Source organism: Cottoperca gobio, unplaced genomic scaffold, assembly GCF_900634415.1.
Source record: "Cottoperca gobio unplaced genomic scaffold, fCotGob3.1 fCotGob3_184arrow_ctg1, whole genome shotgun sequence".
Lineage (NCBI taxonomy): Eukaryota > Metazoa > Chordata > Actinopteri > Perciformes > Bovichtidae > Cottoperca > Cottoperca gobio.
In genome coordinates, this window is record NW_021166829.1 from 129543 (window position 1) to 146062 (window position 16520).

The window sequence follows — 16520 nt, forward strand, 5'->3', positions numbered from 1 at the left end:
TCTGTAATTCCCAGAATAACACAAACCGTTGGAGTTCCTGTTTTTATCTGAGATAGAAAATCTCTTACGTTGTTTTTGGGTTTCAGTGAACATCTCTGCAGCAGAGCGGCCGACTCCAGATCAGACTCTTCTGTGAGCCCTGAAGACAGGAAGAAAAATGATTACCGCTGTGACATCACCTTGTTCACAAGCGTTCCTTTCTGACTTCATCACCTGCAGCTCTGCTCTGACTGGCTGGAGCTAAACTCCCGCCCCTCGTCGTCTTCTTCTTCTCCTTCCTGTCTGCAGAGAACACGGTCCTCCACAGAGCGGTGGCCCCGCCCCCTTGCACCGTTGCCCCCCACCTCCTTGCCCCCTCAGACTCTGCCACCTTTATATATAACCCCACCCCCTCTTTATCTGGCCCCTTATTCGGCGGCAGATCGGGGCTGATGTCATCAAACGAGCACCTGGTAGCTGTTTCCGTGACAACGACAGGTCTAGGTGGAGCCCCGTCGTCGTCTGGGGCGGAGCCAGGCGTGGAGACGAAGGAGGTGGTGGAGGGCGTGTCGTCGGTGGGTGGAGTCTCAGACGGAGGTGTGTCACATTGTGTGATGTCACTTCCTGCTGCTGAGGAGACGAGAGGAAAAGGAAAAGGAGCGAGGGGGGGGCGTGTGGGGAGAGGGGGAGGAGTGAGGGGGGGAGGAGCGAGAGGGGGAGGAGAGAGGAGCGTGGGGAGATGGGAGGAGCGAGGGGGGGAGTGTGGGGAGAGGGGAGGAGCGAGGGGGGGAAGAGCGAGGGGGGGGAAGAGCGAGAGGGGGAGAAGAGAGGAGCGTGGGGAGAGGGGAGGAGTGGGGGGGGTGTAGGGAGAGGGGGAGGAGCGAGGGTGGGAGGAGCGCAGGTGGGAGGAGCAAGGGGGGGAGGAGAGAGGAGCGTGGGGAGAGGGGGAGGAGCGAGGGTGGGGGGAGGAGCGAGAGGGGGAGTGTGGGGAGAGGGGGAGGAGCGAGGGGGGGAGGAGCGAGAAGGGGAGGAGCGAGGGGGGGAGGAGCGAGGGGGGCCATGTGGGGAGAGCGGGAGGAGAGAGAGAGGGGGAGGAGCGAGGGGGGGAGTGTAGGGAGAGGGGGAGGAGCGAGGGGAGACACGGGACAGGTTTAAAATTCAAGAAGTACTTTAATGTAACTATTTAATTCTTAATGTAAACGTTTACGTTTCTAAAGTTTCCTTGTACAGCGTTAGTTCTCTGAAGCTTGTAGTTCTAGTCTACAATAGATCCTACATTTCCCATCATGCACCTGGATAGCATCTATCATTAGAGACTCCCTGTATTAGACAGCAGCAGATTAAAGTCATGTTGGTAAAGCTTCATGTCGTGTTATGCAGTGAAGTTCATCTTAATCACCTCCATCTCCCAGGGGCTGTCGTCCCCCTCTAGGTGGGGGGGGGGGCACATAAACATCACAACACTAAACTACGACGGAACGTAAGAAGGGAAGAATTACGGAGCCGGTTAATATTCAGAGATCTGTCTGAGTTCCCCCCCGGCTCCATATTCATCTGCTGCCATACAAAGCACAACACAACAAGCCGAGGAGACTCACCGTCACTGGACACTTCACTGTTTCCCACCTCCTCTTCCTCTCGCTCGTCTCTCAGGTGGAGGTGTCGCTGGAGAGTTTCTCTCCATGAAGCTTTGGCCTCCTCTGAAGTCACGCGATGTGGACCGCTGCTGCCTTCTTCTTCCTCTTCTTCCTCTTCTTCCTCTTCTTCCTCCTCTTCCTTCTCTTCCTCCTCCTCTTCCTCCTCCTCCTCTTCCTCCTCACTGAAAACACAAACAAAGTTCACACAATTTCAGAGAAGGATGTTTTTATTTTTCCCGGCATTAATGATCCTTCATACAGACCTGGACCTGTGCACCTTCTCGTCCATGCTCAGGTTGAAGCGGTGCAGCGTCTCCTCAGAAACCTCCTGCTCCTCCTCCTGCAGCTCAGCCTTCTCCTCTTCCTCCTCCTGAAGCTCGGCCTTCTCTTCCTCCTCCTGCAGCTCCATCTTCTCCTCCTCCTCCTCTTCCTCCTCCTGCAGCTCTGCCTTCTCCTCCTCTTCTTCCTCCTCCTGCAGTTCCGCCTTCTCCTCTTCCTCTTCCTCCTGCAGCTCCGTCTCCACCTTCATCGAAGTGCGGCGGTGGTTCTCTAGCTCGTCCCTATCCGGCGTCGCCACCATCACAGCAACTGCCAACACGCCAACACAGCCGCACACACACACAGACACACACAGAAACACACACACACTAAAGCCCACAGTGACGGCAGTTTAAGGAGCACGCTCAGTGTGGACAGGTGTGGAGACAGAAAGCAGGACGCAGGTGACCAGCTCACCTGAGGAGAGCCGGTGCCCTGCAGAGAGCATAGAGTCTGCACAGGAGAGGGAGGGGACCAGAGACGCCTGTGGACAAAACAAACACACCCATCTAATGTTACATGTAACTATTGATCATGTTAAATATAAAGCTGAAGGGATTTTTATGTTTTTCAGATTCAACTTTATGTATATTTATCTGAAATATCTCCATAAAAACATTATATATTAATATTATTTTCCACTTTCACTGAATTAAAAAGTTAAATTCTGAAGCTTCCAGATGTAAAGCTGCACTTTACTACTTTAATAAAGTAACTTTGGTGATGTTGTATTCATATATATATATATATGAATACAACATCACCTATAATATATGTTTCTTGAGTTTAAATTGAATAATTAAAGCTTTAGTAGACAGAAAGTTCTCTTACGCTGGACGCTCGGTGTGGGGGGGGTCTGCTCCTCAGACGGGAGTCGTAGTGCTGCAGACAGTAAAACCTCCCTGAGACAAGAGAAGAAGAAACACGTGGTCATGTGACCGCTGCGCTCTGATTGGCTGCTCAGAGTCTGCTCCGCACACACACAAATAATAGTAAGTCTGCACATTATATTTAATGTAAATAATAAAGTCTGTACATTATATTTAATGTAAATAATAAAGTCTGTACATTATATTTAATATAAATAATAAAGTATGTACATTATATTTAATGTAAATAATAAAGTATGTACATTATATTTAATATAAATAATAAAGTATGTACATTATATTTAATATAAATAATAGTCTGTACATTATATTTAATATAAATAATAAAGTATGTACATTATATCTAATAAATAATAAAGTCTGTACATTATATTTAATGTAAATAATAAAGTATGTACATTATATTTAATGTAAATAATAAAGTCTGTACATTATATTTAATAAATAATAAAGTCTGTACATTATATCTAATAAATAATAAAGTATGTACATTATATCTAATAAATAATAAAGTCTGTACATTATATCTAATAAATAATAAAGTCTGTACATTATATCTAATAAATAATAAAGTATGTACATTATATCTATTAAATAATAAAGTATGTACATTATATTTGATAAATAATAAAGTCTATAAATTATATTTATTTATTAATAATAAAAAACCCTGCAGCTCTCATTAAGGTCTCGTATTTGACACAAAGACTCTATGTGCAGTCATGAGTTCAGCCTCAGGCTCTTTAACTGAAAGCTCTTACAGATAAAATAAAGTAAAGATATGTAAAGAAAGATTAAACTGTGACAGTCACATGGTGAAAACGAGTATCAGGAGGGAAATCACTGTGAAGCCGTCATGTGGTGTTCACATGACGGCTGCTGCTCCTGCTGATCATGTTTAAAAAGTGCACAGGTAAAATAACCTTATGGTAATAACAGTTATAACAGTAATTATAAAATAAAGGTATAGTTATTGTACTCACGGCTGTGTGGGTCGAAGGCGTAGCCCGCCAGCCTCAGCGTGCACCTGCAGCTGAAACACTGGAAACAGCTGCGATGGAAAAATAAACTTTCTGCACTTAAACGCTCCATCAGGTAAACTCTGTCCTCACAGAAGAAACACACGCAGCCTGGGGACTGAGAGACAGACAGGTGAGACACAGACAGGTAGGTAGAGCGGGGGAGAGACAGACAAGTTATCTCTGTACCTGCTCCTCCCTGCGGAGGACGGATTGGGACTTGATCTTCTCTCTGAACCGAAAACTCATCTGTTCCTGCTGAAGAGTTCGTTTCCTCTGATGGAGACAGACGGAGAACAATAGTTATAAAGCATTATGATACTTGACATTATAACACACTCTCTACCAGCCCCTGTATGCCTCTATCGGCATATATGGCCTCTACCTGCTTCTGTATGTCTCTACCTGCCTCTGTATGCCTCTACCTGCTTCTACCTGCCTCTGTATGTCTCTACCTGCCTCTACCTGCCTCTGTATGTCTCTACCTGCCTCTGTATGTCTCTACCTGCCTACCTGCTCTGTATGCCTCTGTATGCCTCTACCGGCCTCTACCTGCCTCTGTATTTCTCTACCTGCCTCTGTATGCCTCTAGTGGCATATACTGGCCTCTACCTGCCTCTGTATGTCTCTACCTGCCTCTGTATGCCTCTACCGGCATATACCAGCCTCTACCTACCTCTGTATGCCTCTACCTGCCTCTACAGGACTCTACAGGCCTCTACCGGCCTCTGCCTCTCTCTACCTGCAGGCCTCTGCCTGCCGCCTGCCTCTGACTGCCTCTACCGGCATATACCGGCCTCTACCTGCCTCTGTATGTCTCTACCTGCCTCTACCTGCATATACCGGCCTCTACAGGCCTCTACAGGCCTCTACAGGCCTCTGCCTGCCTCTGACTGCCTCTGCCTGCCTCTGCCTCCCTTTGAGTTGGGTTGAGATTCCATTAAGAACATAACATACTTTTTACACTCCACTGCCAAGTCTTTCCATACCTTTACTTCATTCAGATCACAATATGAAAAATACTATTTAAAAAGATGTGACAATTTTTGAGTGACATTAACAATATTCTCTCCCAATAGTGAACCCACTCACTTTTTCCACAATTGTTTAGCAACTTATAACCATCATTTCATTTGAGGTCAATTTTAAAACCTGACATTAATCAAACCTGCCTCTACCGGCCTGCCTCTACCGGCCTCTACTGGCCTGCCTCTACCGGCCTCTACTGGTTTCTCTACTACAGTCTTTACCGGTCTCCACAAGGACGTCTGAAGCGCAGCTGGCTCACAGTCTGCTGCCTGTAACAACAGCTCCCCCTGCTGCTCCACACAGTCACACACAGTCTTATATTATTATAGCTATTAATTTATTATTATTATTATTATTAGTACTGGTACTTTGAAGGTTTAATCCCTCAGAACTAAACAAATGACAAGTTTCACTTCTAATAATGTTGTTATTGTACAATATAACATAACTTAAATAACAGTAAGTAAGTAAATAATTGGCCTTGTGACCACAGATTAATCGGATAATTAATATTATCATTTCTTGTTTGTTTTAAATGATGTGTTTTGATTACCGGAGGATGTAATATGGACATTAATCTCTTTTTATAATTGTCCTGCAGGTTTAATAATAACTTTTAAAAGTATGTTCTGTTTTCAGCCTCGTGTTTAATAATTAGCATGTAGCAGGACGTGTTTTTTCTTCTCTTAACTGTTTCATCTCATTAACAGGAAGCGACATAATATTGGCCTCACCTGCAGACGTAACATCGCCACAGAAGAAGAAGAAGAAGAAGAAGAAGAAGAAGAAGACGGACTCCTGCAGGAAGTGGAGTTCTCATCCAGCTTCGCCTGCAGTTGATTGGCCATCAGACGCACTCTGGAGCGGCTGGTCCCGCCCACAAACTCCTCGTCGTTCAGGTCACATGACTGCAAACAGGAAGTCAATGTTCCTGTTCTAAAATTACATTTATTTGATGTTGTTTAATATACATTTATTTTATCTTTGTATTTTCTTTCTCTTCTGTATCATCTGTTTTATTTCTGCGGGTGTACATAAATATACTTTTATAATTCTTTCGTTTAATGGAAATGTGCATGAAGTATAAATATAAACATTTTCAATAAACAGGAAATAATCCCTCAGTAATATTTAGCTGAACGTGTTTAATATTCATCCAATCCTTTAGTTTTATGTCTCATTAAAACTCAAATCTTCCTCTCAGTCTTCATTGTTTTGGTTTAAAGATTTTCGTCTTTCCGTCCGTTATTATTATTTAAGTATTTTATTTAACATCCAGTTTGTTTCAGAGTTTTTCCTCCTTTTAATATTTTATCTATTTCATTTTTTAAATTCAGCAGAAATATTAAATTAAATTATGTTATCTGGGAGGACTCCGGAAACAGTTGCAGGGTATCGAAGGACTAGAAGGGTGGCAGCTTCTGCCGTGTCAGAAGCAAAGCAGCGGTTGTGGGAGAAGTTCGAAAAAGCTATGGAGAAGGACTTTCGGTCGGCACCAAGGTGCTTCTGGAAAACCATCCGGCACCTCAGGAGGGGGAAGCGAGGAACCATCCAAGCTGTGTACAGCAAGGGTGGGACCCTGCTGACTTCAACTGAGAAGGTTATCGGCCGGTGGAAGGAGCACTTTGAGGAACTCCTGAATCCGACTAACACGCCCTCTATGGTAGAGACAGAGCTGGAAGCTGATGGAGATCATCGTCAATTTCCCTGATGGAAGTCAAACAACTCCACAGTGGCAAAGTCGCAGGGGTTGATGAGATCCGTCCAGAAATCAAATCAAATCAAATTTATTTGAATAGCCCAATATCACAAATTATACATTTGTCTCAGTGTGCTTTACAAACTGTAAAGGTTACGACACCCTCTGTCCTTAGACCCTCGCATCGCACAAGGAAAAACTTCCTAAAAGAAACCCCAAAATTAAAGGGGGAAAAATGGAAGAAACCTCAGGGAGAGCAACTGAGGAAGGATCCCTCTCCCAGGACGGACAGACGTGCAATAGATGTCGTGTGTACAGGATAAACAACATAGTACAAATACAATATTTGACAGAAATGATGTTGTATTGGAAAAAAAAAAAGAGAGTATGGATGAATCCAGGAAAATGTCAATAAGGCTTCCCGGTGTCCAGCAGGACCAGGTCAGCAGGCGCTGTCACGATTCATGATCCTGACGTAAACTTTATCAGTGGCAACCTGCCACATGAGAGACAGACACTCTGGGGATGATACCCCGGATGGTGAGTTAGTAACATACATTTACATAAATGCATACAGATAGAGAGGGAGAAGAAGAGAGGGGAGGGAGGGGAGGAGAGAGGAAGAGAAGGAAGAGAGCAGGGAGGTGTCCCCCGGCAGTCTAAGCCTATAGCAGCATAACTAGGGGCTGATCCAGGGCAAACCTGAGCCAGCCCCAACTATAAGCTTTATCAAAAAGGAAAGTCTTTAGCCTACTCTTAAATGTGGAGAGTGTGTCTGCCTCCCGAACACAAACTGGAAGCTGGTTCCACTGGAGAGGAGCTTGATAGCTGAAGGCTCTGGCTCCCATTGTACTCTCAGAGACTCTAGGAACCACAAGTAACCCTGCAGTCTGGGAGCGCAATGCTCTAGTTGGTTTATAAGGTACTATGAGATCTTTAAGATATGCTGGAGCCTGACCATTAATTGATTTGTAAGTCAGGAGAAGGATTTTGAATTCTATTCTGTATTTTACCGGGAGCCAGTGCAGAGCAGCTAATACAGGAGTAATATGATCCCGTTTCCTTGTTCCTGTCAATACACGTGCCGCTGCATTTTGGATCAACTGAAGAGTCTTAAGCGACTTTTTGGGACAACCTGATAACAATGAGTTGCAGTAATCCAGCCTTGAAGTAACAAATGCATGGACTAGTTTTTCTGCATCATTTTGAGACAGGATGTGTCTTATTTTTGCAATGTTACATAGATGAAAGAAGGCAGTCCTTGAGATTTGTTTTATGTGGGAGTTAAACGACAGATCTTGATCAAAGATGACGCCAAGATTCCTTACAGTGGTGCTGGAGGCCAAGTTAATGCCATCCAGAGCTTCTATGTCATTAGAAAGTGCGTTTCGGAGGCGTTTAGGGCCAAGTATAATAACTTCAGTTTTGTCTGTGTTTAACATCAAAAAGTTGCTAGACATCCAAGTTTTTATGTCCTTAAGGCTTGAAGTTTAGCCAATTGATTGGTTTCGTCTGGTTTAATTGATAGATATAATTGGGTATCATCCACATAACAATGAAAGTTTATAGAGTGGTTCCTTATAATATTGCCCAAAGGAAGCATATATAAGGTGAATAGAATCGGTCCAAGTACAGAACCCTGCGGAACTCCAAGACTGACTTTAGCTGTCATGGAGGATTTATCGTTAACAAGTACAAATTGAGATCGCTCAGATAAATGGGACTTGAACCAGCTTAGTGCGGTTCCTTTTATGCCAACACAATGTTCCAGTCTCTGTAGTAGAATGTCATGATCAACATTGTCGAAAGCAGCACTGAGGTCTAACAAGACAAGAACAGAAACAAGTCCTTTGTCTGATGCCATTAGAAGGTCATTGGTAACTTTCACCAGTGCCGTCTCTGTGCTATGATGAACTCTAAATCCAGATTGAAAAACCTCAAATAAACTATTATTATGTAAAAAGTCACACAACTGTTTTGCGACTGCTTTCTCAAGGATCATAGCGAGAAAGGGAAGGTTAGATATCAACCTATCAGCTAAAACCTCTGGATCAAGACTAGGCTTTTTAAGAAGTGGTTTTATTACAGCTACTTTAAAGGATTGTGGTACGTAGCCAGATAATAGAGACAGGTTGATCATATTTAATAACGAGGTGTTAATTAAGGGTAAAACTTCTTTAAACAGTTTAGTTGGAATCGGGTCTAAAAGACAGGTTGATGCTTAGACGATGAGATTGTTGAAGTTAGTTGGTTAAGGTTGATTGGAGTAAAACAGTCTAGATATATTTCAGGAGTTACAGATGTTTTTAAAATTCCAACAGTTGAAGTTAAGTCATTACCAATTGAGGTCAGGAGGAGATTAATTTTGTCTCTAATAATTATAATTTTATCGTTAAAGAAGCTCATGAAGTCGTCACTACTGAGAGATATAGGAATAGAAGGCTCTGTAGAGCTGTGACGTTCTGTCAGCCTCAGTGCTGAACAGAAACCTGGGGTTGTTCTTATGTTCTTCTATTAAGGAAGAGTAATAAGCTGCTCTGCATTACGGAGAGCCTTCTTATACGTTTTAAGATGATCTAACCAGACTAAACGAGATTCTTCCAATTTAGTGGAACGCCATTTACTTTCAAGATTTCTCGACTTTTGTTTTAGTTTGCGGATTTGTAAATTAAGCCATGGAGCTTTCTTTTTCTGTTTTATGATCTTCTTCTTTAGAGGAGCGACAGAGTCGAGTGTTATTCGCAGTGAGGCTGCAGCGCTATCAACAAGATGATTAATTTGGGAGGGACTAAAGTTAGCATTGGAGTCCTCCATTATATTTATATTGAGTCCTGGTATTGAATTAAGTGCTGATGGAATCACTTGCTTAAATTTAGTCACAGCACTTTCAGATAAACATCGAGAGTAGGATATTTTGCCTACTGGCTTGTAGTCCAGTAACAGGACTTCAAAGTTATTAAAAAATGGTCTGATAAAAGAGGATTATGTGGATACACTGATAAACTTTCAATTTCAACACCATATCCCAGAACAAGGTCCAGAGTGTGGTTTAAACAGTGAGTTGGTTCATGTACATTTTGACTGAACCCAATTGAATCTAATATTGAGATAAATGCATTATTAAGGCTGTCACTATCAACATCCACATGAATATTAAAGTCACCTACAATAATTACTTTATCTGTTTTAAGGACTAAACTTGATAAAAATTCTGAGAATTCAGATAAAAATTCAGAATACGGACCAGGAGGGCGGTACACAGTAACAAATAAAACTGGCTTTATTATTTTCCATGTTGGGTTTGAGAGCGTAAGAACAAGGCTTTCAAAAGAGCTATAGTTTAGGCTTAGGATTGATCAAGAGGTTTGAGTCAAATATGGCCGCAACTCCACCTCCTCGGCCAGTACCTCGAGGAATGTGAGTATTAATATGACCAGATGGAGCGGATTCATTTAGACTGACATATTCTTCATGTCTCAGCCAGGTTTCAGTGAGACAAAATAAATCAATCTTATTATCTAATATTAAATCATTTACCAATCCAGCTTTCGTTGATAAAGATCTGATGTTTAAGAGCCCACATTTAATTTTTCGATTTAGTTGCACTTTTGCAGCGGTGGTGTTTATTTTAATTAGGTTTTCATGTATAACTCCCCCTTCTGTTAGCCATAGACTTGATTAGTTTCAGTGGTCGTGGGGCAGACACAGTCACTATGGGGATTTGAGTGGGTGACTGCCCAGAAAGAAGCACAGAGAAGTGTGTAAGACTGCAACTCTTTGTCCTGGTCTCAACTCTGGGTTGTCATGGATTAGGTCCACTAATAGACTTTGTAATATTATTGGATATGAGATCTGCTCCAGCCAAAGTAGGATGGATGCCGTCACTCCTAATCAGACCAGGTCTTCCCCAGAAAGTCCGCCAATTGTCTATGAAGCCCACATCATTATCTGGACACCACCGTGAGAGCCAGCGACGGAATGATGACATGCGGCTAAACATGTCATCATTCAAAAGATTTGGCAGAGGACCAGAGAAAACTACGGAGTCCGACATTGTTTTGGCAAATGTACACACCGACTCTACATTAACTTTAGTACACTCCGATTGACGCAATCGCGTGTCATTACCGCCGACGTGAATAACAATCTTACTGTATTTACGTTTAGCCAGCAGTTTCAAATGTGCTTCTATGTCGTCCGCTCTGGCACCAGGAATGCACGTGACTGTCGTCGCTGGTGTCTCAAAATGAACGTATCTCAAAATTGAGCTACCGATAACCAGAGTTGGCTTCTCAGCTGGTGTGTCACTGAGTGGGGAGAATCTGTTAGAAACAGCAAGCGGTTGGTGGTGAACCGTGGGCTACTGATAACACTTCTTTCGGACAGTCGGACAGTCAACAATGCTGAAGGCTTTGGGTGTTGAGGGGTTGTCTTGGTTGACACACCTCGTCTGGGACAGTGCCTAGGGGTTGGCAGACCGGGGTGGTGGTTCCCCTATTTAAAAAGGGGAACCAGAGAGTGTGTGCCAACTACAGGAGTATCAAACTTCTCAGCCTCCCTGGTAAAGTCTACTCCAAGGTACTGGAAAGGAGGGTTCGGCCGGTAGTCGAACCTCTGATTGAAGAGGAACAATGCAGATTCTGTCCTGATCTCATCGCTGCTCTCAGCGGGGGCGGTATTACAGTCACTTTACCGCACCGTTGTGACGAAAAGAGAGCTGAGCCAGAAGGCGAAGCTCTCAATATACCGGTCGATCTTCGTTCCTACCCTCACCTATGGTCATGAAGGCTGGGTCATGACCGAAAGAACGAGATCACGGGTACAAGCGGCCGAAATGGGTTTTCTCAGACGGGTGGCTGGCGTCTCCCTTAGAGATAGGGTGAGAAGCTCAGCCATCCGTGAGAGACTCGGAGTAGAGCCGCTGCTCCTTTACGTTGAAAGGAGCCAGTTGAGGTGGTTCGGGCATCTAGTAAGGATGCCACCTGGGCGCCTCCCTAGGGAGGTGTTCCAGGCACGTCCAGCTGGGAGGAGACCCCGGGGAAGACCCAGGACTCGGTGGAGAGATTATATCTCCTCACTGGCCTGGGAACGCCTCAGGATCCCCCAGTCGGAGCTGGAGGATGTGGCCCGGAAAAGGGAAGATTGGGGTTCCTTACTGGAGCTGCTGCCCCCGCGACCCGATCCCGGATAAGCGGTAGACGATGGATGGATAGAAATATTAAACGTTAATCTGGTTTTAGATTTCCATCTGAAATGTGACTAAACTGACCTGCAGCTCTCGACCCTCCACGCTGTTCTTCCTCCTTTTACCCAGAGCGTCTTTCTGCTCCTGCAGAAACGAAAGGTGACGACTGCATAAGACAACATGTAATACAAAATAATAAGGACAGACAGAGACATGAGGACAGACAGAGACATCATGAGGAAAGACAGACACGACATGAGGACAGAGACATCATGAAGACAGACAGAGACAACATGAGGACAGACAGACATCACGAGAAAAGACAGAGACATGAGGACAGACAGACATCATGAAGACAGACAGAGACAACATGAGGACAGACAGAGACAACACGAGGACAGACAGAGACATCATGAATACAGACAGAGACAACATGAGGACAGACAGACATCACGAGGAAAGACAGAGACATGAGGACAGACAGACATCATGAAGACAGACAGAGACATCATGAGGACAGACAGAGACAACACGAGGACAGACAGAGACAACACGAGGACAGACAGAGACATCATGAAGACAGACAGATACATCATGAAGACAGACAGAGACATCATGAAGACAGACAGAGACATCACGAGGACAGACATGAGGACAGACAGAGACATCATGAAGACAGACAGAGACAACATGAGGACAGACAGAGACATCATGAAGACAGACAGAGACAACATGAGGACAGACAGAGACATCATGAAGACAGACAGAGACATCACGAGGACAGACATGAGGACAGACAGAGACATCATGAAGACAGACAGACAACATGAGGACAGACAGAGACAACATGACAGACAGAGACATCATGAAGACAGGCAGAGACAACATGAGGAAAGACATGGGGACAGACAGAGACATTATGAAGACAGACAGAGACAACATGAGGACAGACAGAGACATCATGAAGACAGACAGAGACATCGTGAAGACAGACAGACAACATGAGGACAGACAGAGACAACATGAGGACAGACAGAGACATCATGAAGACAGACAGAGACATCATGAAGACAGACAGAGACATCACGAGGACAGACATGAGGACAGACAGAGACATCATGACAGATATGAGGACAGACAGACATCATGAAGACAGGCAGAGACAACATGAGGAAAGACATGGGGACAGACAGAGACATTATGAAGACAGACAGAGACAACATGAGGACAGACAGAGACATCATGAAGATAGACAGAGACATGAAGACAGACAGAGACATCATGAAGACAGACACAACATGACAGACAGAGACAACATGAGGACGGACAGAGACATCATGAAGACAGACAGAGATAACATGAGGACAGACATGAGGAGAGACAGAGACATCATGAGGACAGACAGAGACATTTTGAAGACAGACAGAGACATCATGAAGACAGGCAGAGACAACATGAGGAAAGACATGAGGACAGACAGACATTATGAAGACAGACAGAGACATGAGGACAGACAGACATTATGAAGACATACAGAGACACGAAGACAGACAGACATCATGAAGACAGACAGAGACAACATGAGGACAGACAGAGACATTATGAAGACAGACAGAGACATCATGAAGACAGACAGAGACATCATGAAGACAGACAGAGACATCATGAAGACAGGCAGAGACAACATGAGGAAAGACATGAGGACAGACAGACATTATGAAGACAGACAGAGACATGAGGACAGACAGACATTATGAAGACAGACAGAGACATGAGGACAGACAGACATCATGAAGACAGACAGAGACAACATGAGGACAGACAGAGACATTATGAAGACAGACAGAGACATCATGAAGACAGACAGAGACATCATGAAGACAGACAGAGACATCATGAAGACAGACACGAGGACAGACAGAGACATCATGAAGACAGACACAACATGACAGACAGAGACAACATGAGGACAGACAGACATCATGAAGACAGACAGAGACAACATGAGGACAGACATGAGGACAGACCGAGACATCATGAGGAAAGACAGAGACAACATGAGGACAGACAGAGACATCATGAGGACAGACATGGGGACAGACAGAGACATCATGAGGAAAGACAGATACATCATGAGGACAGACACGAGGACAGACAGACATCATGAAGACAGACACAACATGACAGACAGAGACAACATGAGGATAGACATGAGGATAGACAGACATCATGAAGACAGACAGAGACAACATGAGGACAGACAGAGACAACATGAGGACCGACAGAGACAACATGAGGACAATCATGAGGACAGACAGAGACATCATGAAGACAAACAGAGACATGAGGACAGACAGAGACATCATGACGACAGACAGAGACAACATGAGGACAGACAGAGACAACATGAGGACCGACAGAGACAACATGAGGACAATCATGAGGACAGACAGACATCATGAAGACAGACAGAGACATCATGAGGACAGACATGAGGACAAACAGACATCATGAAGACAAACAGAGACATGAGGACAGACAGAGACATCATGACGACAGACAGAGACAACATGAGGACAGACAGAGACAACATGAGGACCGACAGAGACAACATGAGGACAATCATGAGGACAGACAGACATCATGAAGACAGACAGAGACATCATGAGGACAGACAGACATCATGAGGACAGACAGACAACATGAGGACAGACAGAGACAACATGAGGACAGACAGACATCATGAAGACAGACAGACATTATGAAGACAGACAGAGAGATCATGAGGACAGACATGAGGACAGAGAGCGATCATGAAGACAGACAGACAACATGAGGACAGAAAGAGACAACATGAGGACAGAAAGAGACATCATGAAGACAGACAGAGACATCATGAAGACAGACAGAGACATCATGAGGACAGACACGAGGACAGACAGAGACATCATGAAGACAGAGACATCATGAGGACAGACAAAGACAACATGAGGACAGACAAAGACATTATGAAGACAGGCAGAGACAACATGAGGAAAGACATGGGGACAGACAGAGACATTATGAAGACAAACAGAGACATGAGGACAGACAGACATCATGACGACAGACAGAGACAACATGAGGACAGACAGAGACCACATGAGGACAGACATGAGGACAGACAGACATGAGGACAGACAGAGACAACATGAGGACAGAGACAACATGAGGACAGACATGAGGACAGACAGACAACATGAGGACAGACAGAGACAACATGAGGACAGACAGAGACATCATGAGGACAGACAGAGACAACATGAGGACAGACAGAGACATCATGAGGACAGACAGATACATCATGAGGAAAGACAGAGACAACATGAGGACAGAGACAACATGAGGACAAACATGAGGACAGACAGAGACAACATGAGGACAGACATGAGGACAGACAGAGACATCAAGAGGAAAGACAGACACGACATGAGGACAGACAGACATCATGAAGACAAACAGAGACATGAGGACAGACAGAGACAACATGAGGACAGAGACAAAATGAGGACAGACATGAGGACAGACAGAGACAACATGAGGACAGACATGAGGACAGACAGAGACACCAAGAGGACAGACAGACACGACATGAGGACAGACAGAGATATGAGGACAGACAGACATCATGACGACAGACAGAGACAACATGAGGACAGACAGAGACAACATGAGGACAGAGACAACATGAGGACAGACATGAGGACAGACAGAGACAACATGAGGACAGACAGAGACAACATGAGGACAGACAGAGACATCATGAGGACAGACAGAGACATCATGAGAACAGACAGAGACATCATGAGGACAGACAGATACATCATGAGGAAAGACAGAGACAACATGAGGACAGAGACAACATGAGGACAAACATGAGGACAGACAGAGACATCATGAGAACAAACATGAGGACAGACAGACATCATGAGGAAAGACAGAGACATCATGAGGACAGACAGAGACATCATGAAGACAGACAGAGACATCATGAAGACAGACAGAGACAACATGAGGACAGACAAACAGAGACATGAGGAAAGACAGACGACATGAGGACAGACAGAGACAACATGAGGACAGACAGAGACAACATGAGGACAGACATGAGGACAGACAGACATCATGAAGACAGACAGAGACAAGAGGACAGACAGAGACATTATGACGACAGACAGAGACAACTGAGGACAGACAGAGACATCATGAAGACAGACAGAGACATTATGAAGACAGGCAGAGACAACATGAGGAAAGACATGGGGACAGACAGAGACATTATGAAGACAAACAGAGACATGAGGACAGACAGACATCATGACAACAGACAGAGACAACATGAGGACAGACAGAGACCACATGAGGACAGACATGAGGACAGACAGACATGAGGACAGACAGAGACAACATGAGGACAGAGACAACATGAGGACAGACATGAGGACAGACAGACAACATGAGGACAGACAGAGACAACATGAGGACAGACAGAGACATCATGAGGACAGAGAGACAACATGAGGACAGACAGAGACATCATGAGGACAGACATATACATCATGAGGAAAGACAGAGACAACATGAGGACAGAGACAACATGAGGACAAACATGAGGACAGACAGAGACATCATGAGAACAAACATGAGGACAGACAGACATCATGAGGAAAGACAGAGACATCATGAGGAAAGACAGAGACATCATGAGGACAGACAGAGACATCA

At 44.4% G+C, this 16520-nt stretch overlaps 1 protein-coding gene across 1 annotated transcript in view; it reads right to left on the minus strand.

Annotated features, from left to right (window-relative positions):
• The window catches only part of LOC115004765 (protein-methionine sulfoxide oxidase mical3a), a 30710-nt gene that overhangs the window by 5974 nt on the left and 8216 nt on the right, over positions 1–16520 (minus strand). Inside the window, 10 exon segments of the mRNA XM_075074113.1 lie at positions 69–139; positions 214–609; positions 1578–1798; positions 1880–2204; positions 2352–2418; positions 2766–2836; positions 3808–3961; positions 4033–4119; positions 5607–5780; positions 11841–11900. Coding sequence (XP_074930214.1) covers positions 69–139; positions 214–609; positions 1578–1798; positions 1880–2204; positions 2352–2418; positions 2766–2836; positions 3808–3961; positions 4033–4119; positions 5607–5780; positions 11841–11900 — 1626 coding nt within the window.